Source organism: Protomyctophum parallelum (assembly GCF_964188405.1).
Source record: "Protomyctophum parallelum genome assembly, chromosome: 1".
Lineage (NCBI taxonomy): Eukaryota > Metazoa > Chordata > Actinopteri > Myctophiformes > Myctophidae > Protomyctophum > Protomyctophum parallelum.
In genome coordinates, this window is record NC_139697.1 from 62,926,691 (window position 1) to 62,953,782 (window position 27,092).

At 44.0% G+C, this 27,092-nt stretch overlaps 1 protein-coding gene across 1 annotated transcript in view; it reads right to left on the bottom strand.

Annotated features, from left to right (window-relative positions):
* Positions 1 to 578: 578 nt before the first annotated feature.
* fgf11b (fibroblast growth factor 11b) overlaps positions 579 to 27,092 on the bottom strand; it is a gene marked incomplete at both ends in the record, with an annotated part of 37,656 nt that continues 11,142 nt past the window's right edge. Inside the window, 4 exons of the mRNA XM_083764977.1 lie at positions 579 to 724; positions 2,029 to 2,227; positions 13,803 to 13,906; positions 18,651 to 18,761. Coding sequence (XP_083621103.1) covers positions 579 to 724; positions 2,029 to 2,227; positions 13,803 to 13,906; positions 18,651 to 18,761 — 560 coding nt within the window. The remainder of the gene's footprint in view (positions 725 to 2,028; positions 2,228 to 13,802; positions 13,907 to 18,650; positions 18,762 to 27,092) is intronic.

The window sequence follows — 27,092 nt, forward strand, 5'->3', positions numbered from 1 at the left end:
AGAAAGTAGGTACTTAATTGAACTACATTAGTCTTGGTGATTGGCTGGTGGGCAGAGGGCAACAGTCTGTGTGAGCTTTGAGAGAGCGACTATGATGACAAGCTGCCGTCACTCTCTCGCCACGTAAAACAAATTACGGCAAATTGAAAAGACAGTAAAGTGAGGCGTAAGGGAGCTCGGCCGTTATCCATTTGTAACTCTGAGAGGGTTAAATTAAATCAACAGGAGCGAGAGGTAACAGTGAATACTTGAACGAAAAAGATGAAAAAGAAAATGTATGCCACTGGTTGTCAGAGGATGCATGAGTGTGGAGTGACGACAGAGCAGTGAGGAGGGGCATGGTAGTAGTGCTGACTCGGGATCTGGTCTTTCTCTCTCTGGTGACGGGTGAAGAGGGGGAAGTCCCCTCTCTCTCTCAGGCCTGCATGGCTGGCTGCTGACGGGCTGCTCTCATCCCTCAGCATGTAGCAGTGCACTTCTGGGGTATGGTGGCCCACAGGGGGGGGGGCATTCTTTCAGCCAACCCTGAGGGTTCCCAGTGTCACTGCTGACCTTGCCCCGCCCTCAGGGCTCCTGTGCTATGAGGCATCAGCCTTTGGGGCCTCTTTCCTGCCATTCTTCACGTTTTCTGACGTCTTCACTGGAGGAGGAGGAGGAGGAGGAGGAGGAGGAGGACACTCTTCACTGGCTAGGTCGTGTAACGATGGCTCCTTATACATGGCAACTGTGGGGAAAGATAAAGTATTAGTTCATATTAGAATATCGTCACTGTCGGGCAGAAACCTTGTATTTTGACGACGTGGTTCACCTGCCTGCATGGCCCGGCATGGGTCCTCCCTTAGGCCAATTTATATATATACGATTTTCTGTGGGTTTTATAAATATATTTAACCAATGAAAATAATTATAAAGGCCTTATGACTAAATATTAACTATATAGCTTGGCATGGCCAGACAGATTCGCCTGCTTGGTTTCCAGGCTTAACTACATTGGATCCATGGGAACACAGGGTCTTTTTTTCCATTTCCTGAAAAGTAAAACGTTGGAAAGTTTTCTGCCCGACAGCAATGCAATAATGCTGATGGGCAGTGATGAATAGCATCCAATGACGCAGAACCATCATTATCTCTGCCAGTCCGAAGGTGAGGGGGTCTACCCCAGGCTAATCTTGCAACTGAGCCGGTCAGCACCGGCATTCTTTATGCTTTATGCTGCCAGAAGGCAAAATAAGTACCTCCTTGCATTTCCTTTCTCAAATACTGTGTATAATTGTCTCCAGGCCGAAGGCACATTGGAGACACTTTGTTTTGCACCCTGTCCATCTGTCCGTCCATGTGTCTATCTGTCTGCTACCAACCACTGTTGGTCCGGTCGCTACATGCACACACACTCCCTGGATGCCGATTCCGAACCTCTGCCCAAAGGTTTCCAGAACGGCCTGTAATAGCGCCACCCATGAGGCTGCAAAAACACACTCTTTTATATTACTACTGATTTTGTCCAAAAATCATGCAATTTGGTACACAGCATCTCTATAGTCATTTGATCCACACGGATCTTTTTGATTTTCCATATCCATCTTGATTGTCTAAGACTGGCTTCCAAGGTTTGCAGGATTGGTCCGTTTCAAACAAAATGTGTCAAATCATGAACACAGCGTGCAGTTATCGAGACAATTTTCACACACATTCCCACTAGGCTGAGGAAGGTTTTTACAAAACACATTTTTGGAACAAAATGCCTCGAATGCAGCGTCCGATGGCTGTGAAAGGCCTAAGAAGACATGATGACACCCTTTTCACATTGGCCTATTAGAACGCCTCCAGGAGGCCACAATAACCTGACCTAATCTGACCTGGCACTTTTTCTAGTTTTCTTATGGAATTCAACGGCAATCGGCTCGGGCTGAAACCGCACCCAAATATGGAGCCATACAGTTATTGCTGGCGGAGATACATGTTCCACTGAGCTGGAGTTTGCATCATGTGAAGGCCTGTGAGATCCCAGAATACAAAAGTGTCACATACCCTCGATAACTTTAGGCAGGAAGTGTGCGGATGCTTTGTTCTTCTTTACCCGGTTACCCTTCATGACCTGGCCGTCTTTATTGATACCAATATACCAGGCGCGACCCGAATGTATCTGGCGGTAGAGCAGTGAGGAGTATGTGACGTAGTAGTTCTCAAACACGCTCTCCTTGAACTTGCACTCCGGAGTGAAATGGTCCTATGGGGAGAGATGGGGCAGGACAAAAAGGGCAAGTTTGTTATTAGTAACAAAGAAAAGAGAAAACAAAGAAACATGAGTTTTTGAGCCCGCACGCACGCACGCACGCACGCACGCTCGCACGCACGCACGCACGCACGCACGCACGCACGCACGCACGCACGCACGCACACACACACACACACACACACACACACACACACACACACACACACACACACACACACACACACACACACAATGACACACACACACAATGACACACACACACACACACACACACACACACACACACACACACACACACACACACACACACACACACACACACACACACACACACACACACACACACACACACACACAAAAAAACATTAATTAGGTGAGCATTGCCTCAGGAAAGGTAAAGGAAAGCTAAAATTCTATCTATTTTCCAGTTTTCACTTTGATAGTATGCACAAATCTGACCCATGGGAGGAGCACGAAACAGTTGCACGTGTGATGTGATTGCATTAGCATCTCTGGTGAACTTAACGCAGTCCCCGTAGGAAAAGTATACAGAGCACATGTAAAGCACTGGGAGTCTTCACTCCCACACCAATAACACACCCGCAAATACATGCATGATGACATCAAACTGTCGGGACTATTTCAGATGCATTGAATCTGAACACATAGGTCTGGTAAGTGGCAACTGGTTGCTGGACAATTATCATGTCTCCACACACCAGTCATTGTGTCCCCGACAGACTACTGAACCCTGTGTAATGTTTACCAGTGATTATAACCAACTTTGACAGACATACATCTCTCTTAGTCACCATCAGGGTCCTTCCACTGTCAAAGAGCAAAGCCAATCTGCAGGATTGATTTCGCTAGAGCAGCAGGGCAGAAATGGCTGACTGGAGAATTTCCTCTGGAAGACAGAGCAGGGCCAAACGATGACAGCACCCACCACGGGGGGGCTTTAATAAAGACTCAAATGTAGATTGAGAGGGTCTAAGTGACCTCTGGTGTCACGCTCATCACTGATCATCACCTATGACCTTCACAGGGAGACACTATGCTTTGGGTGACTGCAATTATGCGTGTGATGTCCCCATCTCTGTGTCCGCTTGCACTCCTGGCTGTGCCCATTTAACCACCCTTCTGTGCACCCTGCAAAAACAAACCCTGCTACCCTCCTACCGACTACTACTACCACCACCTCCAGGAGCACCATCACAGGCAGGGCTATTTAAAGATCCACTGACAGGTTTGATATCTTCTGCTGTGCTAACACAAAGAGGATAGGATCGATAGATGATCCCCTTCATTCATTATTAATCAGGCCAGAGAGCACGAGGGGGTGGCAAGTGCAGGAGAGAGGGGAGATAGGAGGAGAATGGTAGAAGGAAAGAGGAGGAGATCAATGGGGAGGACAGTGGTGGGTGGGTGTATTAGGGCGAGGGAGACCTCATGGTACTTTGGGTCCCTTGTGGCACCAGAGGAGGGACACTATAGGCTCACACGGGCTCTTTAGTCAGAAGAACCTCCCCAGGCTCTGACGCAGCGACGCTCACCTCTTTTACTGATAAGAGCACTCATGACCGCCAGGAAAACACCCTTCAACTAGCGCTCTGAAATATCACTAATGAAAACCTTGAGGCCCTCCAGTAATTACCCTCTATAATCAGTCCCGTGAAATCAGCCTAATGATAGAACCCACGTTCTTTGTTTCATTAATCGGCCATCTCCAAAGGTATGAACCACTTCACATGAGAGAGGGAAGGAAAGACAGTATACAGTACAGTGAGAGAGCAGACACAATAATTGCATTGCTGTGCACATATCTCAAATGGTAAAATTTGCTCTTCAGGATAAACCGCAATGCCAGTGTGCCAGTTCATCGTAATTTGATACAAATGAATAATTGTAGTTTTTCCCCATCTCTGTTCACCTCAAAAACACCTGCAGCCCCACAGCACAAAGCCAAATGCTCAGAACCGTAGAAGAGAAACCAATTCACTTCTGGGATACCAAGAAGAAGAATGGCTGGGGATATTAGTGTTAAAGTTTTTATGTATTGTTTTTTGCATGGGTGAGGGTTGAGCACTTTTAAATGGTAAATGTGCACATTTAAATGGTAAGAGCTGAGCGCAGTGTATGAAATTAAAGAATCATATCCTTCACGTAGCTCATACTGACAGACTTGGCCAGTCTCCTTTCCATTGCCTATCAAGTCAGAATGAGTTCTAATGAAAGCAGACGAGAGAGGTAATATCTAGTGTCAGTGCTGAGAAATCCAGAGGATGGAAAGAACCTTTTTATCATGCAGAGCAGTCTCCCGACCTTACCCTCTGCCTCTCCTTTCCTCCACCCACCCTCCACCTCCTTCTTCATCCCTTGTGTCAGATTACATCTATTCTAACTGCTTGAAGAAGCTTAACTCTCGTTGCCACAATACACTAGGATTGCACCAACATGGCAAGGACAATGAAGTACCTACTGTTGAGTGTTAATCTAACTTTGAGAGTATACAAATGGACCCAGTCCATTTTTAACACTCATGAGTTTGCAGTGCAGCCAAAGTAAACGCGATCGTATAGATCTAAAGTTCCATGCATTTGTCAAATTTACAATATCTTTCATTCTTTATACATTTAAAAGGGGGCAATAACAGTGTGGTTAGAAGAATAAAACAGAACTAGTGTCCTCCATCGTGTTTTATATATTGTATTTCCAAGTAAACTTAGTAAAGCAACAGTGCACATGAGTATGCAATCTGCATGAACATGTTGCTCTTGATGTCATTATGGTAAAGGCCCGCACCGCAGTCCCCCATCTAGACAGCAGGGGTCATAGTGTCATGTGCATGCATATGCTGCCTGCATCTATTGACCATCCCATGAGCTCTCTGGATAATCTAAAGGGAAGCCATGAAATCTGCCTAGCTGCAGTAATCCTTACATGTTTTCATAGTGCCGCATTATTTGTCCCACTCAAATCAGAACTTCAAATGTAAAGCTCCTTAATAAAGCCCCTCCTCCCATCCCTCTCATACAGTAGTGTGCGTGTTTGCCCTGCACTGTGTGTGTGCGTGGTTGCCCACACTGTGTGTGTGTGTGTGTGTGTGTGTGTGTGTGTGTGTGTGTGTGCGTGTGTGCGTGTGCGTGCGTGTGTGCGCATGTGCATTTTTACGTTGATTTACATCCAGATGCAGATGTTCTATGACATGCCACATTACATAAGTTAATAAGGCATGGATGCACTTATTAATAGCAGTTTACCATGGATGCAAGTGGGAGATAATACCGTCTGGTACGAGGATTTATGGGCTGTCTGTGATGTTTTATGATGGCATGGCCTGGCCCAGCTTGGCTTAGCACGGCAGGGCCTGGCGAAGCGTGGCTTGGCGTGATTGAGTGACATGCTCAGTGTGAATGGATGATAAGGATGCTGAGGTGGAGGGTTAGGGACTCATGCCTGTGTTATACTGATTGATCAGGAAAGGCCTCCTGTCAATGTGATGGATCTGAAAAGGGCCCTTCCTGACCCCCCACACTGACAGGTAGCTTTTGTTTCATAAGCTAGTAGAGACAAAGGAATCCAAGGGCAGAGATAGAAGGGGAGAAGGGCGACATACAACACAGGTCTCCAGGCGGAATCGAACCATGCAGACATTGCGATTATGTGTTCGTCACAATATCATAAACCTGTAGATCTGCCTAATCTAGTAATCTGTTATGAAATAGCCGATTTAGAGGCTCACAACACATAGTGAGCTTGTAGATCGGCTGCTTTCGCAGAATGTTCACCCCCCCCCCCTCCAAAAAACACACACACACTGCATTTCTTTTCTTTTGCTACTTTCATTGCTTCCTTCGTTCATTCATCTGTTCTATCGACCTCTCCTGTCCTGTGATAAGAGTGATGCTATCTTGCTGCCTGTGCTGTCCTGCATTTCAATGCAATCTGCACAGGTAAAGAATGGACAGCGCCACTTATCCACAGAGCCTTCCCTCCCTCCCTCTCTCTCATCAATACACACCAATGAGGTAGACCTAAATATTGACACGACACGATAATAATTACGCGTAATTAATAATTGCTTTATTCTCAATTGCAATTGCCATTCATATACTTGTGATTGGCACAAAAACTGATGTGTCAATTACAGCATTGAAATATTATGTTAAACTTTCTTAATAAAATCAGCTATACCGGTCCCACAGTGCTCTCTCTCTCTCTCTCTCTCTGCCCCTCTCCTCCTCTCTCTCTCCTACAGATGCATGCACATTGCGCATGCATGCTCAAATGCATGTGTTCACTTCTCTCTCTCTCTCTTTTGCTCAAATGCTCTGTGTTCCGCTTTATTTTCCCTTTGTTCTCTCCACTCTCCCTTCCCCTTTTCTCTTGGCCCAGGAGGGGTTTCCAGAACACAATCAGTAGATGATGAAATGGGGCAGGACTGCGCTGAGCTCTATTTTTACATTAGGATCAGCCATTTCCTCGTGCCCGCCACAGGTAGTGAGGCTGAGACTCCTGCCTGAGACAAGGGAAGAGTGACACAGACTTCCCCCTGCACCTGCTATCTCTCTCACTGGGATCCCTCCCCTTCAACCTGTAATGTGTGAAATGAGATAGCTCTCAATTCACCACCACTCACTTCACTTTTGTCTAATGGCGAGCTTACCTATCAGAGCATTTCTCTATCATACATTTTACTGCAGTTCTTCTTGAACATGCACATGCTCTATTCATCTGCTCTGAATGCAAACTTAAACACAGTTCCATGTATAGAGCACAAAATCTGATCTTGGTAGTTGGTATCACTGGAATAAAGAGCCTATGGGAAGACTCCAATAAAGGCCTCTAATGAGGCTCCATTTCTTCTAGGACCCTATAGTTGACACCAATGAAAACTAGCTGCACCGGCACGTGTTATTTTGTTTGTTTCCAGTCCTGTAAATAAACTACAGCTTCCTGTAGGAACACACTCACCAGGTGTAATGATAACAAGGTTTGTTTTCATCTCGCTGTCCCCTCTTGACATCTTATCCCTCATGAGGTCTGTACTTGGCCCCAGCTCACTGTTATACTGATGACACTGAGCTGTTTTTCTCCTTCCCTCCCGCTGGCACACAGGGTGACGAGCGCATTATTGCTCCAGATCTCACATTGGATATCTTCCCACCATACTCAGTGCAGACAAGACTGAATTTCTCAAGTCTTCCCGATAGACCTCCCTATAGCTTCATCATGTCTCACCCCTTCTGTGCTCCCTTCACTGGTCTCCGAATGCTGTCCGCATCCAATTGAAATTGAAACATTTGTGATGACCTATACTGCAATTAAGGGCATTAACCCCTAGTAAGTATAGCCTTGCCGAGCCATGGGGCCCATAGGGCAGGAGCCTATCTCCTGTTTCTGTAGCGTGAGGCAGCTTGATGTACAAGTACACCCCCTGGACATGACGCTAGTATGTCGCAGGGACTTACCCCCCAATCCAAACCTTGATGCTGAGTGTCAAGCAGGGAGGCACTGGGTCTCATTTTCATTGAGTCTTTGGTATGACCCGGCTGGGGATTGAACGCCAACCTCCCAGTCTCAGGGAGGACACTCTAACCACAAGGCCACTGAGTTGGTTAATCCCTACTAATACCTTAAAGGGACACTTCACCCTTTATGCAAAGAAAATATATGTCCTTCCTGGACTACAATTCCTGTAATGCTTTGGTGCACTGCTCCTCCTTGTGGATAGGGGGAGGGCTGTCTTACTGTGTCCATGTCCATTCTAAACGTCATTAAAATATTTTTTTGCAAAAAGGGTGAGGTTTCCCTTTAAGCACATGATCCCTACACCCAGACCCCTTCTCACACACAAGTTTAAGATTATAGCTAACTTCCTTACGATACCCTCATGGCCAACCATTCCAAGTGTTCTGGACACTTCTCCCTCTGTCAGGTGGAATGACCTCACCTATCATCAGTAAGATTGCAGACTCACTCCTCATTTTCAACAGCAGTCTGACAAACTCATCTCATCACCAACACTCTTTTGGATCAGTTAATGTTGCCTCATTTAATAGAGGCTAGTTATAGGCCTACACCTTGTATTACTGTTCACATCATATGTATGTAAACTGTTTGTCCACAAACATCATACATGCTTGTTTTTCCCTACCTGCAAAAACATGGATATCACAATTAGGTCTATGCCTCTGTGGTATGCCTTCTTTAGCCACCAGGACCCCTTTATTTATTTATTTATTCTGCAACTGATCATTACCTCCTCTTGTTTCACTGCAGTCAATGAACGTGATTCTGAACTTAAGCACTATCAATTAATAGCTCACTGCAGGAGCTCTAGCAAGCGAGCTGTGTTAGCCTAAAAGCATCTGGCAGCTCATTATGAGCCCTAATTATTTGCCTGTTATGCAATGGAACCCCAGGTTGTCCCTGACAACAATGTGGAAAATTCTGAAATATGACCTTTGTAGCATGCCTTGTCTAACACATTCCCGAAGAGGATTTTATCTATTCTATTTTTATCTGTGCCAAAGGCTGACACCATACAGTAAACCTCTGCACAAGAGAAAACAAACAAGTTAAACAACTAAATTGCAAATTTCAAAATGCAATAAATATACACAATAAAATATAGAAACAGAATAGACTGAATTTGAAAGACACAGAAGCCCTGACAGAGCTCCTTAGATTAGAAGGTGCACTGACTGAATACAGGTTATTTTCTATAGACAGTTCCAGTGGTTCTCAACCCTTTCAGTCTCACAGGCTGCGAACCCTAAAATAATCATATTTGAATTTGGGAGTGGGCACCCCCCAAAATAATCCTATTTGAAGTTCAAATAGGATTATTTTGGGGGGTGCAAATTTTGAACTGCATGGGACCCCCCCACTTGAGAAACACATCAGCCTTGCCTAGGCTATAGAATTGTAGGAGTTGAGGCGTTATTTGTTTCACTCTGTTCCACAGATAAACTGATGAACCGAAGCTCACAACGCCTCTTTCTTATTATTATTTAACAATATTTTTAATATTTTTGAAGTCCGAACAAATCCTGTGAAATTGCAATTTGCCACTTCGCGGTCCCAAAATCATGGGGACCCCGCCCCCCCCCCCCCCCCTGCAGGAGACAGACAGGTCTGTTTGACACTAGCCTCGGAGACAGCAGGCTTTTCGTTTTCGTTTGACACTTCTACAGCTCGATCCGTAACCTTTCGGAAATTCGGATTGTACAAATTGTAAAGTAAGACTAGTGAATTAAACAGCTAACATTACAAATCCGTGGAAGTTCATGTAGAGTTGTCTGTATTGCCACTTGCCAATTAAGGAGTTAAAACTGCTAAAAATACATTTGTGACAGTAGAAAGAGAAGTTAGTTATATCGCCATGACAAACTGCTTTGGGAGTTTTCAGTTTACTCTCCGAGTCCGACTCCAATTGATTGGATTCTCCACCAGGTGAGTTAGCTACTACTACTGTATGCTTAGCTACCTCACGGCCGGGCTACACCAGGCTTTTCGCGCATGTTTACGTTTCGCGTTTACCCTAAAACGCGAACCCCGCGTACGGGCAGTGGGCACTTATAATAGGACTTATAATAAACGCGCACTGAAAAGCCTGGTGTAGCTTGGCCGTAACTCAGTTAGCAGCTGAGTTAGCAGCTATTGCTTAGCATTAACGTTTCCATAAAATAGGGCTGAAGTTAGCCCAGGGCTAGGCTGAAGTGTGTGTAGTTTAATTCACTTTTATTCACGACAAAGTATTTTTGTATGAGGTGAAGTTATGTGTTTGTGTACATTAATGTGTGTGTGTGTGTGTGTGTGTGTGTGTGTGTGTGTGTGTGTGTCGTTGCAGAAGGGAACCCTGAACCCTCCTATAGCTCCCTCTTCACTATAGTCCGGGATGCAGGCTATCAGTGGAGGGGAGCAAGATCTTGGCTTCCTGTTGTCTGACCATACAGCTGTTAGTGCTGGACCCTGAAGCCTGCCCTACAGAAGTCCAATACTAAACATCAACCAGGATGAACATGTTACCAACAAAGCATCTATATGGGATGGGTGGCTAACAAGAGAAGATTTTAGATTAACTGAGAAGATGGCACTAGTCAGGAGAATGAGGTTGGACGGTCACTGCCATTGACACTGGGATTTCCCAGCAGGGGAGGAAAGTATTGGCGAAGCTACACAGATAAATATGAAGGATGGAGATGACTGGAGAGTGGAGAATGCATGGAAGGCTTGTCTTAGAGAGAGCTATCTAATATGTCTCTGATGAGTTCCAAAGTTTGACCCTGGCCTAGCCCTCCAAGCAGAACCCAATGGTACTGAAGTTTCTGACATTTTTGACGACACAGACCATGGGGTCCTGTTGCAGCAGTATCCTGCCACCTGGTACGCGGACATAATAAAACATAAACACTGTGTTTACGGCCTGTTTGACGACTTTTTTTTCATGTGAGGGCTTCTGAATCTGTGAACTATAAGTACCTATACATGCCGCTGCGAATATCTCCTGTGGTGCGGAAGCCGTTAAGTATTTTTTATCTTTGACCGATTTGGTCACTTTGATTCTTCTCTTCCTTCCTTGTTTATTGACACCTCATTGTACCGCCTATCTGGCTAGCTAGTGGCGCTATAGCTATGACAGAGCAGATCAAAGGCAGGGACGTAGCCGCACAAGCCAACCGCACACCGGGAGGCGGTACAATAAACGGTAAACAAACAAGAAGAAATAAAGCGACCAAATCGGTCAAACAAAGATTAAAAATACTTAACGGCTTCCGCGCCACAGGAGATATTCGCAGCGGTTTGTATAGGTACTTATAGTTCACGATTTCAGAAGCCCTCAAAGGAAAACAGGCCGTCAAACGGCAAAGATACGATGTTAGTGAGCATATTTATGTCCGCGTTCCAAAATTCCCATACGAAAATATAGTTATGAACAGGGACCCTACAATAAAACGACATCAAAATTTCAGAAAAGCTTTATGGAGGGTTCCGAGAGGGGCTAACCGTGGCCATCACTTACTCAACTGATGAAGTCAAGTAGATGACTGCTCAAGCCTCAAGGTACGAACCTTTTCTTTTCTTTCCCTGCTGCTGCTTGTGTTGTATGCTGTGTGTGAATACTAATGTGATTCAACAAGGACTTGAATGCTGATGTTTATCTACATTGTTTCTGTTGTTTCTGTTGTTTGTGTATGTTGAAGGTAGTAAATTGTGACAGTGTACAGTATGTATCGGCTCTTGGTCACTTCATTTATTCTGTGTGAGTTTGCTATGTCCTAAGTTCAACATGCATGTGTTGGGCTTTGACTTAACAGCCAACACTGATGTGGAGCAGTATGTGTTTTGTGTTGTGGCTGCTGTTGGAGGTTGTGAGTTGTGAGTGACAGGGTGGCGTTGCTGTATTGGTTCATGGCTGTCTTGATGGCAAAACTATGGAGGATTATTCCATCCTCGTCTTTCTTTCTTTCTTTCGGGCTGCTGTGTACTGTATATGAAATACAAGCTGCTGTTCTATTGTTGTCTGTACTAGTAAATTAATGTGATTCAAACGTCTCTGACACTGGTTTTGTTTATAGATAATGGTCTGTAGATTGTATGGAGGAACCTTTGTGGAGATTGCTCAAAGATCCCAGGATAATTTAAGGATTAAGAGGGTTTTTCAAACTACTCCATATTGCGGAAAGGGCGGTGCTCTTGGGTTGCAATGGCAGAATTGTTCCTCATGACGACTAGACGACCTTTGCTGCGTGTCACTCCCCATCTCTCTCCACCTATTTCCTGTCAGTCTACTGTAGATCGGCTTTTTGGCCAAGAGATTTGGTTGTAGACAGAAAGTACAGAGCAAATTATACATTACTATGTCTAGGTTTTAGTAGGCTATCACTCAAGAACAGATTCCAAGAAACAAACAGCAGAGGGCGCTGTTTTTCCCCTTTTTTGCCGATGGGTCCCCGGATTGAGGTTTTAGTGGTCAAACCAACAAAATATACAAACTCCACCAAAATGTGACACTTCGGTCAGCCATCTTCCCACATCACCGAACGATCCGCTATCCTTTTACATTCATCTAGCACAGGCAGGCTTCATACTGTAGATCAGAGGACCTCTGTTTTCTGCCTCTACACCTGTGTTTGTAAGTAAAACTGTTCTGATTAATTGGCCTGCCGTACCATATTAATAATAAATAATAATAATAAACATATCTAAACTTTGTTTACCCAAATGATGCATGCCTATGTATTCACAGAATTGTGACACCTCCAACACTTCCTCGAGCTCTGTTTTTCATCCCCCCCTCTTTCAAAAACACAGGGATTTATGCGTGCAAGTGCCACGCAAAGTACACACAATTTACAGTGTCCACCGATGCTATTAATCTCAGTTACTTATAATAACAGCACCAAACACAATGTGAGTAATTGCTCATATTACCGTGGCTAGTTCCAGGTTTTATTCTGGGCTTTTAGTGTTTGATGGAGTAGAGAATCAGCACAAAAAACCCGTGTTTACTGCTATGGCAAAGGATTAAGGCCTGATTGCTATTTGTTCTCAGTCAAACCCAATTCAGTACCATGGACAGTTACAAGCTTCCTCTAGTATACAGTGTATTATTAGCTAGTCCTTAACCATAGATAGATCATAGCCTGGCTATTATTGATACATGCATTTTGAGGCAGGTGTTCCAAAAGCAGCAAAGCACTGTCTCTTTTTCTCTCTCTCACACACACACACACACACACACACACACACACACACACACACACACACACACACACACACACACACACACACACACACACACACACACACACACACACACACACACACACACCAGATCATTGAGTGAGAGAGAGAGAGATAGGCTCTCAAGAGGTCGTTCATTAGTAATCATAACGCGATTAGCATCTCAATAGCTAACATATGTCCCGTCGGCGTCACATGCACGTTCACACGAGCCAGCGCTGCTCGTAGACCTGCTAATACTTCTGTGGGCTGCAGCTCTGCGTGTTATGCAGCTGTATGAAGTTGTGGGAATTTGTGACTGAATTCGATAATAAAAATAAATTTTAAAGAGAGCAAGCTAAATAATTTTGGATGAAATTTAAAGCATTGTGTACTGTATGTGCAATGGCTCATTCTTTAAATACGTATGTAGTATGTACACACTACACAGTCTTGTATCTTCGCTCTGTTCCATTTAGTGTGCCCTGGTTCTCAAGCTTTTTTTATTTCAAGGACCCCTATAACTCTGAGAGTGTACAAATGGAACCAAATAGACCTGTAAGGGTCCATTCGTACCCTCTCACAGTTACACACCCGTACTGGGACATTTGGAACCCACTCAAGGGTTTGAGACTCACTGGTATAGCAGAGTGTTTCCACTGAGCCAAAACACGCAATAGCAGCACCCAGACTCATCAGCAGTAACACCTGAAGGAAGATGGAAGAAAGAAGGGAAAGTTCTTTCCAAAAGGGCGTGTATGCATAGAGCCCATTGCTCATCGTGACTGTGTGTGTGTGTGTGTGTGTGTGTAGAGACTAGAGCGTAGCTACTTACAGAGGTATAGAGGTATCCCTCATGGTTCATGGCTAGGTACATCCCTGTCTTCGCCCCCTGGATTGCCACAATCCGTAGTCCCACAGGAATCAAGTTGAACTGTGCTGTTTTGGGAAGTGTGTGGGGGGGAGAGAGAGAAGAAGAGAGTATATAGACTGCAAAATATAGCCTAGCCTAACAACAACAAGCCTATTGTTGTACAATAGAGGCATACATACAGTATACTGTCGAGTGTCGAGTGTTTGAGGCTGTTTGCAATTGGAACATTTTCCGGCTCTTGAAAACAGAAAGTGTCTGTCTCAGGACAATTAATGACTGACAAGCGTCTGAGTGGATATTCACTGATGCACTACACATCCATCATAATGTTGCTTGCCATTCTTAAAAACTTTTAAGATGCAGCTGGGAGACACAGAATAAACTTCATTTCAAATGGGTAGGATTCTGAATACATGCATCAATCTATCTCTCGCTCTCCTTGCTCTCTTGTCTCTCTGTCTCACAGTCTCACACAGGTCGAGCTCATACGCTTGATGATTAGACTCACTGCATATGTAATATCTCAAGACAGATTCAGCGTAATAAATTGTTTTATTTCACTCAAATTTCACTCCAGGGCTTTGTACAAAACACTGCTGCTGGGTGTTAATGGGAACTAAGAAAAGTGAGCCTATACTGTAACTTGTATTGAAACCTACAAAATGGATTTAAATTGTATATAGTTCATTAAAAAATTTTTTTAGTCAAATAAGTTTTTTATTAAGAACAGGTTAAAAATTATATATTTGGTAATGTATACTTTTTTTCCCCCTTTTTATGAAAAACAAAAGAAGAAAGGAAAGAGGAAAAAAAACACAGACAAAAAGAAAACCCTCAATCCCTCCCACCCGTACTGCTCAGTGACACCGCATAGACTAAAATAGTAAGATGATGAATTACCCATGGTGGAAAACAACATCTGAAATGAAGATGATACAGTCAACCACATCAGTGGTATCCTGTCCATTAAGTGCTTCTACTCAAATAACGGACAAGGGGCAGCCAAACCTTAATACATTTGTCTTTCTTTGTTTCTCAAGAAATACCTTATTCTGCACAAGGGTAACTTTAAACTAACCAGAACATTGTACAACCCATCTCCACATCCTTTAGGTTTCACAGGGGTTCACAGAGGCCATTACAGACCATTTGGTACCCAGCAGCACGTGCACCTTTAAAGTTGTTGATTGATTTTACTGCCTATATGTAATTACCATCTATCAATTGATAGGTACCCACCCGCACTTGGACACTTTATATTAATTGCATAGCTATTATCACGTGTTCTAATATTATTTAATGAGTTTGTCTGTCTGTATATTATTTCGCTCAGATGAAGCCCTTCTAAGGTTGAAACATGTTGGCAGTTGCCTTTAATAAATAAAGGCTTTTCCTCCTTTCCTCCTGAGTGCCCAGATCGTCTGTTGTTCCTCATTAAGCAATGAGTTCAAAGCATTACATTTGGGATGATGGGCAAATATTTCTCTAAAATGATAACATTTTGATGGTGGGGGCTATCCAGTTAGCCTATATTTTGACCAAATAGTGTGCAAGAGATGTTTTTATTTCTTCTTTTATTTCTTTTTTAGACTAGTCAATTATGTTTTACGTCGTTTTCGTCATTATGCCAATTAATCCTCGCCACACATTTCAGTGGTTTGCCACTGCTGTTGTACCTGGCCTATACTGTGGACTAGCACAGTGGACGAGTACTTTTTATTTTTGTCGACTAAGCACTTCTTTTACCCCCTTTTTCTACAATTTATTTCATTGTCATGCCTTGTACTTGTAGTGATACTGTAATGATCAATTACCACAATAATAATAGCCTGAAACGACAAAATGATTTTTATTTTGCTTAATGGCAATAAAACATTTTGTTCTATTCAGAGACATTCTAGAATGATCTACCTTTCATAAAATGTTGACCTTGTATAGCTGACTTTCTTTCATTATGCTCGAGGCAAAAAATAATCACCTATGTCACGATGCTTGCACATGTGCGGGGGGAGGGGTACAGCCTCAAACATTAACACATTAACATTACAAGTTATGCTAAAAGAATAACACAAAAGGCCCCGGGGGCTTGTTCCATTGTGGTCATTTGTACTCAATCAGTACAAATGACTTCAGTATAACCTCACACAATGCCTTCTCTCTCTCAAGCCCTAACCACACCGAAGGGTCAAGACGGTTTTAGTGTTGCCCCTGCGGTGTGATATGTCTTGTTGCACGTTGGCCCACGTTGGCCCACGTTGACCCTAGTGATTCAACGCATGGAATTCAATGGCCCAAACCACACCAAAGGGTCGAGACGGTTTTAGCGTTAACTCCTTGCAACCGTTTGGACCCAAGGAGTTGCATGGTGACCCTTTGGTGTGGTTAGGGCTTTATGCAGACACATGCATCTTCATTCATGTTGTATTTTGTATCACTCATTCATATCAGACATGCTTCCATTCTGCCACTGGAAATAGCATATGCCCATAATTTAATACATATATGTACAGGCTGCGTGAATGAGTTCCTGCACATGCATGTGTATCTGATTGACAGGCCAGTGATTTATGACCCCTTGACAGGTTGACAGGCCATGAGTGAATTATGACCATGCATGGGGCTTTACCGTCTACTAGCCTTCACCTTCCTCCTCTCACTTCCTCCACCCACAGACCACCACTGTGGTGTGGTAGCAACAGCGAGCTCCCACCCCAGGGGCATTGTAATTGGCTAGATAGTATATAGATCCCTTAGGACAGATGCCTAATTTGGCTAGTTCTGGTCGATAGCCATGCGGGACACACATGCTATAGCCTGGAGGGACAATTGCTCTGTGATTTTCAAAAACAGACATTGTTGTCATTGACATATTTGAGAATATATATATATATATATATATATATATATATATATATTTGAATTGAGGTCCTTGGCCTGCTGGGAGCATGCACAAGAAATATGAAGCCTATAGGCCAAATGAGCTAGAGGACTATAGGCCAAACGAGCTGGCTGCACGCACGCACGCACGCACGCACGCACGCACGCACGCACGCACGCACACAGGCAAATGCATGAATCTCCTGCCCGAGAGTAAATGTCAGCCCAATAGATCTGTCAATATGATACGTTTTACTACCGATCTTGTTGTTAACATATGATACGAATGTTGTTTAAAGGTGTGGCCATGTTGTGCGTTTCATTGAATATTAAATATTAAACTTTTTTATGGATTGACATTGACAAAATGCATATGCGTAAACTATACTAACTAAAACTATATTTATATCTGTCAAAGGCATGAAACACAATAAAGCTCAAGAGCTTATTTCCATTGCGGTCCGGTGTTATCTGAGGATGCTGTCATGAGGATACAGTTTGAATCTTGCACAGTGGGTGGATGATTCTGGAACATGATGTCATTTACAAGACTGACATATCTTAAGCAGCAGGGATCTGTTGTGAGGTATGCGTTACAAGTATTGTTTTTCTTCTATTATTCTATTATGTGTCGGGACTCATTGTTGATGGAAGTGGAAGTGGATACCTTTCTCACAAAGGTGTGTGTGTGTGTGTGTTTGTGTGTGTGTGCGTGCGCGTGCGCGTTCTTCCAGTTATTTTACCTTATTTGTCCCATTAACACCTGAGGCCGATTCTACAGACACCTTCTAAACCAGTAGTTCTTTCAAGGTCTTTCAAAAATAGCAGATGTAAGCTTGCTATTTTTGAATAGCCAACTCAAACATCTACAATGACAAAGATGCTTTCCTGTTTTTAATGGGTTACATACCGTCCATGTAGGCATCGCTGTATGTTTTATGTCAGGGGTGCCCACACTTTTTTTTACTTGAGAGCTACTTTCAAAATTACCAGCTCGACAAGATCTACCCACTGAAATAAATTATACATTAAGAAAAATGTACCTGAGGGTTGGAATAGCGGCACTGGCGTTACATACAAATAGAGGGGAAGATATGGAATAGGTAGGGCTTTTTGGTGTTTAATTTATAATGCTACCAACGTTTGTGTACAGCAACCCAGGCCCTGTTTTATGTCAATGAATCAAGTCACCTTAATTCAAGTGGCAGATGCCAAAAATATTATTTTAATATTTAAGTTAAATAATAAATATCCTTTAGGGGCATGTCATGTGATCTACCTGCACATCCTTTGTGATCTTCTGGTAGATCGTGATCTACCTTTTGGGCACCCCTGTTTTATGTAGTAATGGTTAACTATATTGCGCTCTACTATATGCCATCTGCATGAGTAATACGAATATTCTTTGGACCCAGTGTTTCCCCTATAAATAATGAAGGGAGTGGGGGCTATTTAAGGGAGTGGGGGCTATTTAATGGCTCGGGACAGCAGGGGAATTAGAATGTTCCCTGTTGGATTCCCCACTCCCTCTGGGTGGGTTACCGTCGAAGTTGGTCAGTCGGACGGTTCTCGCATTTATAGTAGGATGAAAATAAGAAAATGTGAGTTGTCCAGTGACCTTTTAACACACGACTCCTTCATATAGCAGTCCTTAAACACTTCATTGCCTTTTAACACATGACTCCTTCATATAGCAGTCCTTAAACACTTCATTGCCTTTTTTTCCAGCTAGAGGGTGTTTATTTTACAGAGAAGACGTTACAACGCGAACACACAGATGGTGATGGTGAATTGAGAGCTGTGTCCTTTTGACTCTGTACGCTTTATTCACAGTTGTAGCACACACACACACACACACACACACACACACACACACACACACACACACACACACACACACACACACACACACACACACACACACACACTTACAGAAGGAGCTGCCTTCGTCCTTTGTGCCGTCCATGGTGCCATCTGGCTTCATCTGCAGGTAGTATCCAAATGAACTGTACAGCCTGGTGACAATACCTTTCAGCTGCGGATCTGTGGAGCAATGGGAAAAACGCTGCTTTATTATACAAGTGCTGCTGAGCACAAAGACTCACAAAAGTATTGTTAGGGTATTCACAGACCTGCAAAAACCTATAAAAGTCGCAGGTTTTTGTTTGTTTGTTTTGATAACAGAATCCACAGTGAATAACAGCCATGTTATTCACGGCCTGGGCCGGCGTTCATTTGCCTGCCAAGAATACTGCCATTCCTACTATGGACTTTTTCTGTCTGTACTCTTCATATAATGCCAAGTGATCTGCTGTTGTTGACAGTCCTTGTGTTTCAATCTCTCATCGGGTTTGAGTTGATGATAAACTAGACAAAGTGCCAATCGGCACAGGTCTCCACCAGGGCAGGTCAGGTTGTGGCCTCATGGTGGCGCTATAACAGGCTGTTGAGGAAGATTTGGGCCGGAGGTTCGTGTTGGTGGGATGCAGGTACAATGTTTTTCCATGTGTGCATACATAAGTTGTATACAGATCGATGCAGTTATAGCTAAAAACAGGAATTGGCCTGTTATAGCGCCAGCGTGAGGCTGATTTTGAGGAAATAATTGTGGCATGTCGTCCTCGGCCTAGTGAAAATGTGCGTGTATAATTTAACGGAAATTGCACACTGTGTTTGTGATTTGTGGCCTTTTTTCGAAATGGATGAATCGTGTGAGCTTTCGAAGCCAATCTTAGCCAATCAGGATGGAAGATGGGAAATGGTGCCGCTCCGTGTTGATCACATGACTATGGAGATAGTGTATACCGATTTGCGTGAAATTTGGATAAAGTCTGAAGGAGTAATAATAGAAAATGTGTTTTACATATGTCGGCCTCCTGGTGGCGCTATAAAGAGCAGATGTGAAAAATTCCAGGCAAAGGTTTTCTAGGGAGTTGGCATACAAAGTTATCCACAGATCCGTGCAGTTAGAGGTGAAAACACTTTTCGGCCAGTTATAGCGCCACCTTGAGGCTGAGTTGAAATTGTTCATGTGGCATTTCGTCCTCGGCCTAGTGGGAATGTGCGTGCACAATTTCACGGAAATCACGCGATGTGTTCATGATTTGCAGCATTTTGTTTGAAACTGAGCACTCCTGTGAACTTTGGAAGCCAATCTTAACCAATCAGGATGGAGTCTGAGAAATGTGAAAGACCGGTTTCGTTGAATGGCTCTAGAGAGACTGTGTACCAATTTGCGTGATGTTTGGACAAAATCTGTAGGTGTACTGTGCAAAAACTTGTTTTGCACAAAGCGGCCTCCTGGTGGCGCTATAACAGGCCGTTCTGGAAAGTTTGGGGCAGAGGTTCATGGTTGGCATCCAGGGAGTGTGTGTGCAAAATGTGGCATCGACCGGGTTAACGGTGGCCGAGATTAGCTGCTCACGGACAGTCGGACACACGGACGGACGGACGGACGGACACACGGACGGACACACGGACGGACGGAGTGCAAAACATACTGTCTGATGGCATTGGTAAAGGTATAGGTTTTAAAATGTTTCAAACTTGTTTCTCATCATCGGGCAGTGCAGGGTTTATCCTACTGTAGGGATATGGCTAAACGAATAATATTGTGAACAAACAAAATGATCAACTACAATACATAGCCTTCCTGGTCAATGATTGCATAAGTTGAGTACTTTTTTAAAGCAGGCTCTCATTTGTGCAGCTTTACAGTATGTTGCTATTCTCACTATTCATATTTTATACAGTATATATGTATGTTGACTGGCTCAACTTGAGCAAACATACCTAATGTCAACCCCACTTGTAAACAATGGTATTTTTGACAACAGCTTTGGTCATTTGAGGACAAAGTCATGTTAAGAGAGCTAGTCTATCCCCAAGCCCCAACGTCATGAAATATACATAAGCAACGGAACAGGACAGTGGAAGAGGGAGGATGAATACAAAGGTTGAATTTTTGATGAGACCCGTCCCAGTGTAGCCTTTTTTGTGTTCATTTAAGAAACATAATCAGAATTCTAGCAGTGGCTCTGTGGTCAGTTCCCAGGCCCCCCAGCCCCCCCAGCCCCCAGTGTGATGTTTAGGCGACCTATAAGTTGTGTCCTGGGCCGAGTCTCTTCTACCTAGGTCAGGCACCTTTAGTGGCAAAGACGAGGCGAACTCTGCACATCCCCTGCCTTAACTTGGCTTCTCAGTCACTTTCACTTAGAGAAAACAGCCCAGGTGAACCCAGCGGACTCCCATGCAGCTTTAATGAGGAGGATGAAACATGGATGAAGGAACAGTTTATGGAAAGAGACTCTGGAGGACTGACGACCATTTGGGAGCTCCCCTCCCTATAAAATGCCACCTATGCCCTTGCTCTCTCTCACGCACACGTGTGTATGCACGCACACACGTACGTACGTACGTCACGTACGTACACATGCACGCAGGGAGAGAGAGAGAGAGAGACGCATGCACAGAGCAAGCTAGGGCACTGCGGAATCTGCTTGTCTTCAATCGCACACTGATGCTATAGAGCGAAAGAGGAGTGTGAGTGGTGAATGACTGGAAGAGAGAGACAGGCAGGCAGGCAGACAGACAGACAGACAGACAGACAGACGTGTGTGGGAGGGATTATTTCCCCATAGGATGAGTGCCACGGTCAAGTTATCAGTAAAATTGCCACAGCTTCCCACCATAGTTACAACTAAGTATACTTAGTGTCTACAACGGCACCGTCATCCCTCACCCCTTCACACACATTCTCTCCTTCTGCCTTGGCATCTCCATCCTTTAAGGCACCTTGCCAAACACCTCCTTCCGCCATCCCTCTTTCTCTATTCGCGCTGTCTTTCTCTCTTTACCTCTGTTTCATATCCTGTGAGTTATGTGTGCTTTCATCCTGCCTAATAACACGATACATCACCCAATCAGAGCAGGGAAGCCGTTCATTACTCGTCCCCACAGACACAAGAGAGAGGTGAGAAGCCGGAAGACAGGGAAAAAGAAGGAAAGGAGGATATAGTGAAAGGAGTGAGGTGACACTGTGCCATTAAGAGTGACAACTGCATATTGGTGTAGAAGCAGTACATTTAGGCTGACATTTATTACAAAGCCTGAGCAGTATGGGGGGTAAACGGCAATCTCAAGCTTGACGTCAGGGTCACTAAAAGTGATGTTTCACTTAATGGGACCCAACTTATATTACACCAACACACTAAGTGTGTGTGTAGGTGTGTGTGCGCGTGTGCGTGCGTGCGTGAACATTTAGGAAGTAGATAAAGTGCTCCTCGGGGCACAGGTCTCCACAGGTACTGTAGGTTATTGTGGGCCAGAAATGGTCGGAATGCACCGGCGCTAAAACAAGCATGTGTGAAGTCTGACGGAAATCAGACAATTTCAGATAATCAGGATGGAATATGAGAAATATCTCTCTTTCTTGACCATAGATATAATTTAATGTGTACCGATTTGCATGATGTTTGGACACAATCAGAGGTTCTGCTCTGGCAAGGAGGGATCCAGGGAGTGTCCAGTTCGATCTGGCCAACTGTGCTGGAGATGAGCTGTTCACGGACAGACGGACGGACGGACGGACGGAAAACATAGTCTCTCAGCCACGCCTTCAGGGTTAGGGTTAAGGTTAGGTTTAGGTATAGTTTTACTGAGGTTAGGGTTAGCTATTTAAAATGGGTTAATAGTTTTCTTTCTCTCAACTTCCGTGTTCTTTGTTTCCATGGCTTATTGTGCGTATTGCATATAGTGTTTTTTCTTATTGCCGCATTCCTTGGCTCCTGTTAACGCTGCTTGCGCCTATATTTTATTAGTATTATTGTATTATTGTACATACGAATTAGGTCGTAGATAACTATGAAATCTTGCGTTTTTCTCACATAACCCACAATTCCCGTCACTCTCTCATGAAGTCGCAATTCCCGTCACACACCCCAGGCAAGCCCCCAGGTCATCGTGACATCACGTGAGATCAGCCCCCTGGTCACCCCAGGCAAGTTGGAGCCTGCTGCAGTGGTGTCCGATCCAAACTTAACTGAAATTTATAACCCAACAATATTCAGTTTGTAAGCCAGATATCACTGAGGACATTTGGGTTATAAGGCCAAATATCCTGTCTCGTCCGGAAGGCAATGGAGTCTCTCGTGAGGAGCATCGCAAATGCTGCTAGCTCTCTAAACCTCTTCGGATTCTTCTTATATAGCGTGTCATGATGACGATGCCAGCCAACTGAATGGTGGCTGCATTGAGAGCTCCTTATATGATCATTTTTTCCTCGCACAGATAGGCTATATTTGTAATCTTTAGTCCCTGGCCAAGGTGTTAAAGTATTTCAGTGCAAAAAACAAAACGGTTATAACAGACTAGTTATAGTCGATCAGAGGCTTAACTGACGTTTTTTCTGGCAAAACGTCAGACTTTTGATCAAACCCTCCGTCACTGGAAATGACATAAGCTGCTGGACCTGACCATGTGAGATTATCGTTTGTGCACTGACTCAAAAGGTTTCAGGCCTCATACACACATATCAAACACATGTTCTGTGACTTGTCTGTGTTTAATGGCCGCTACAATTCTTTTCCATGGTCCATTTGTTTTTGATGAGCAGAACACAGCCGGCTTTATGAAAGCAGTGACGCACAATGAATTAAGCAGCCTATAATAAAAAAGTGAAACATCTGACGGTAACAAATCAGCAATTCTTAAACAGCGCCTGACACAGCCATTACCTCTCCATCAAATAGAAATATATAATCCAAAGCAGCACAGCACACGACGAACGGCATTTTGCTTCTCTTGTGTAACATTTATAACTGAAATAAAAAATACAAAATCTGAGAAATTTCATAAATTAGGAAACAAATGTTTAAGCCGATTTAGTAGTAGTTTGGGTACCAGGGAGAACTTGATGAAACGTCTCTTTCTGGGTCACGGGCTAAAACGTTTGGGAACCACTGCCCTACAGTATGTCCCCTCACAACCAGGACAACGGCCTCCTAAAGTAAACTGTTGGCAGCTGACCCACAAGACACCTAACAGATCTCATAACAGCAAGTTTGGTGCAATGTCGCTTGGGTTAGGGTTATAGGTAGGGGTGTCGAATGTCGAATTAGAATCGCGATTCCCGTTATGAACGATTCAAAATCGATTCATAATTTCCAAAAGTCATTTGTTTTTTAGTTTTTCGTTTTTTTTCTGGTTACAGTTACAGGAGTTTTCACTACATGGTGTTTTTTATATTAAATGTAAGCTGTAATGTTTACTGTAATCACAGTAAACATGTCTTCAGTCATTTTCAAGTTACTGTAGTATAGTCACTTCAGTTGGCTAGAGTAGATTGTGATGAAATCCTATGTATTGAATCGAGAATCATTTTGAATAGAGAATCGTTCTGAATCGATTTTGAATCGAATCGTGACCCCAAGAATCGGAATCGAATCGAATCGTGGGACACCCAAAGATTCACAGCCCTAGTTATAGGGCCTAAAAGAACGTTAAACATGAAGTGAGAACTGAAGTGAAAACAATATGGCCCGTAAACTGTTGCCAGTTGACTCAAAGGACATCTCACCAATCTCACAACACAAGCATACATTTGATGTTCCATAGCCACGCAGCTATGACATCAGCACAAACCACTGAATTCCCCTGAAGTAAATGCCTAATTTACATACGGTGTGAGGCAAGCCGTGGCTCACAGGTCCAATAGTAGCTAGACTAGAACAGACCAAGCTATGACACAGTAGTATAGGCTTAACTCCTCACACACACACGCACGCAAAACTTCTAACGTGTCACCTTGTGTGACGTGACCAACCACACACACACACACATCACTTTTGTTCAAGCATAGTGGGTCACATGGACTTTGATGGCAGGCATGTTTTATGAACATCAGCGCATGCATTATACTGTTCCAAATTGTATATGGCCTAGAATGACACAACTTGTTATAGACCTGGATATGTCATGAATCCCATTCTGTGTTACTGGGGGGGGGGGGGGGGGGGGGCATCTATCCTCAGTATTCTGTCTTCACTTTTCTGTCCTCACTTTTTATCCTCAATACGTACTTTGCTCAGCCAATCAAATCACTGCACACAAACACACAAAGCTGGGCATAGGAGGGGCTAGTGCCCCTCAAAAACTGTGTGTGTGTGTGTGTGTGTTCATTTATACTACCTGCAGATGAAGCACCATGGACGGCACAAAGGACGAAGGCAGCTCCTTCTGTAAGTGTGTGTGTGTGTGTGTGTGTGTGTGTGTCAAAGTGTACACTGGTGTATCAAATGTTTATGTGTCCATTTTGTCCTGTTATTATGATGAGCATAACCCAGTGACTCTGGTTACAGTGTGACAAGTCTCTTGCAACGTGTAGAATGTGTTTGTCCGTAATGCCACATCAGTCAAAGCATATACAGTAGCATATGTACGTCCCAGGCATGCAGGCACAGATAGACGTGTTGACAGAATGCACGTGTGCACCGTAATGTAATACATTCATGTGATGATGTGACCTTGAGTCGAGCGAGGGACACGGCAAGTCAGTGTTTATGCACTAAGTTGTTTGCTGTTTGGCACCTAACGTCATTATCACAGTATAGGTTTAACCAGTAAGACGCCTGGGGGGCGACCGAGGTCGCGTGCGATGGCACGAGACCTGGGCACCATATATGGGGCTTTCCCCATGTATGGGGATTTTGAGTGATACACTGACTGACTGACCGAAATGCATGATTCCATAGTTAACTGTGACCTTACTTGCTTAACGGCAACCACAGTGGTTGCCGGGCAAGTTTTCGGTCATAAAATGTGTGGCCTTCGGGCTACAAAAATGGGGTCCAGGTAGAGCCAGACCTTCATTTCCAGCCCTGTTGAGATCTCTATCCTCTGGTTGGATTTCTATTACTATGGTCTTGATTGTTATTGTCTCCACCAGGCCGAAGGCATGTGGGGAGAGTATGTTTTGCACTCCGTCCGTCCGTGTGTCCGTCCGTCCGTGTGTCCGTCCGTGTGTCCGTGAACAGCTAATCTCGGCCACCGTTAACCCGGTCGAATTTTGCACACACACTCCCTGGATGCCAACGATGAACCTCTGCCCCAAACTATCCAGAACGGCCTGTTATAGCGCCACCAGGAGGCCGCTTTGTGCAAAACAAGTTTTTGCACAGTACACCTACAGATTTTGTCCAAACATCACGCAAATTGGTACACAGTCTCTCTAGAGCCATTCAACGAAACGGGTCTTTCAGATTTATCAGACTCCATCCTGATTGGTTAAGATTGGCTTCCAAAGTTCACAGGAGTGCTCAGTTTCAAACAAAATGCTGCAAATCATGAACACATCGCGTGATTTCCGTGAAATTGTGCACCCACATTCCCACTAGGCCGAGGACGAAATGCCACATGAACAATTTCAACTCAGCCTCAAGGTGGCGCTATAACTGGCCGAAAAGTGTTTTTACCTCTAACTGCACGGATCTGTGGATAACTTTGTATGCCAACTCCCTAGAGGCCAAGGAAAAACCTTTGTCTGGAATTTTTCACATCTGCTCTTTATAGCGCCACCAGGAGGCCCACATATGCAAAACACATTTTCTATTATTACTCCTTCAGATTTTATCCAAATTTCACGCAAATCGGTACACATGATCTCCATAGTCATGTGATCAAGACAGGTTTTTTTTATTTCTCATATTCCATCCTGATTGGCCACGATTGGCTCCTACACTTTTCAGGAGTAGCCCGCTTTGTACAAATCGCCACAACTCCTCAACGCAGCGTCCGATTGCGATGAAACTGTGCACGCATATTCCCACTAGGCTGAGGAAGAAATCCTGGTGGAGACCTGTGCCCAGAAGGGCACTTTTTCTAGTTGTTGTATGTCTCCAGCTTGACTTTGTTTTTGAAGACATGCCTGGTGGAGATTACTTTTTAAAAGCCTTCGTTATTTCACCTAGAGCTCCATATACAGTACAGTATGGAGACAACCTATAGCTCCATGTATGGAGACAACAGCGATATCCAGCACTGACATCAGACTAGTGTAGAAACCTCATATATGGATATACACGCCTGGCATCGTCATGGTGATACGTACTCAGTCGGCTCCATATATGGGCAATAAGGGGGCATGCCCATGGGCATATAGTATACTGATGACATCAGTGATCTCCATATACGGTATGCAGTGTATGGGCATTAAAGGGATAGAGATACAGAGATCTCCATATATGTTCATATTGGTCAGATTGGAGGTGCGAGTTGACATACAGTATGTGTGGCCCGAACTCTAGTTAAATGAAAATGGGCTTAGTATTCAATAACTAAGTTCCTGAAGTTCCTTTGTTACTGCAGCCACACTATATA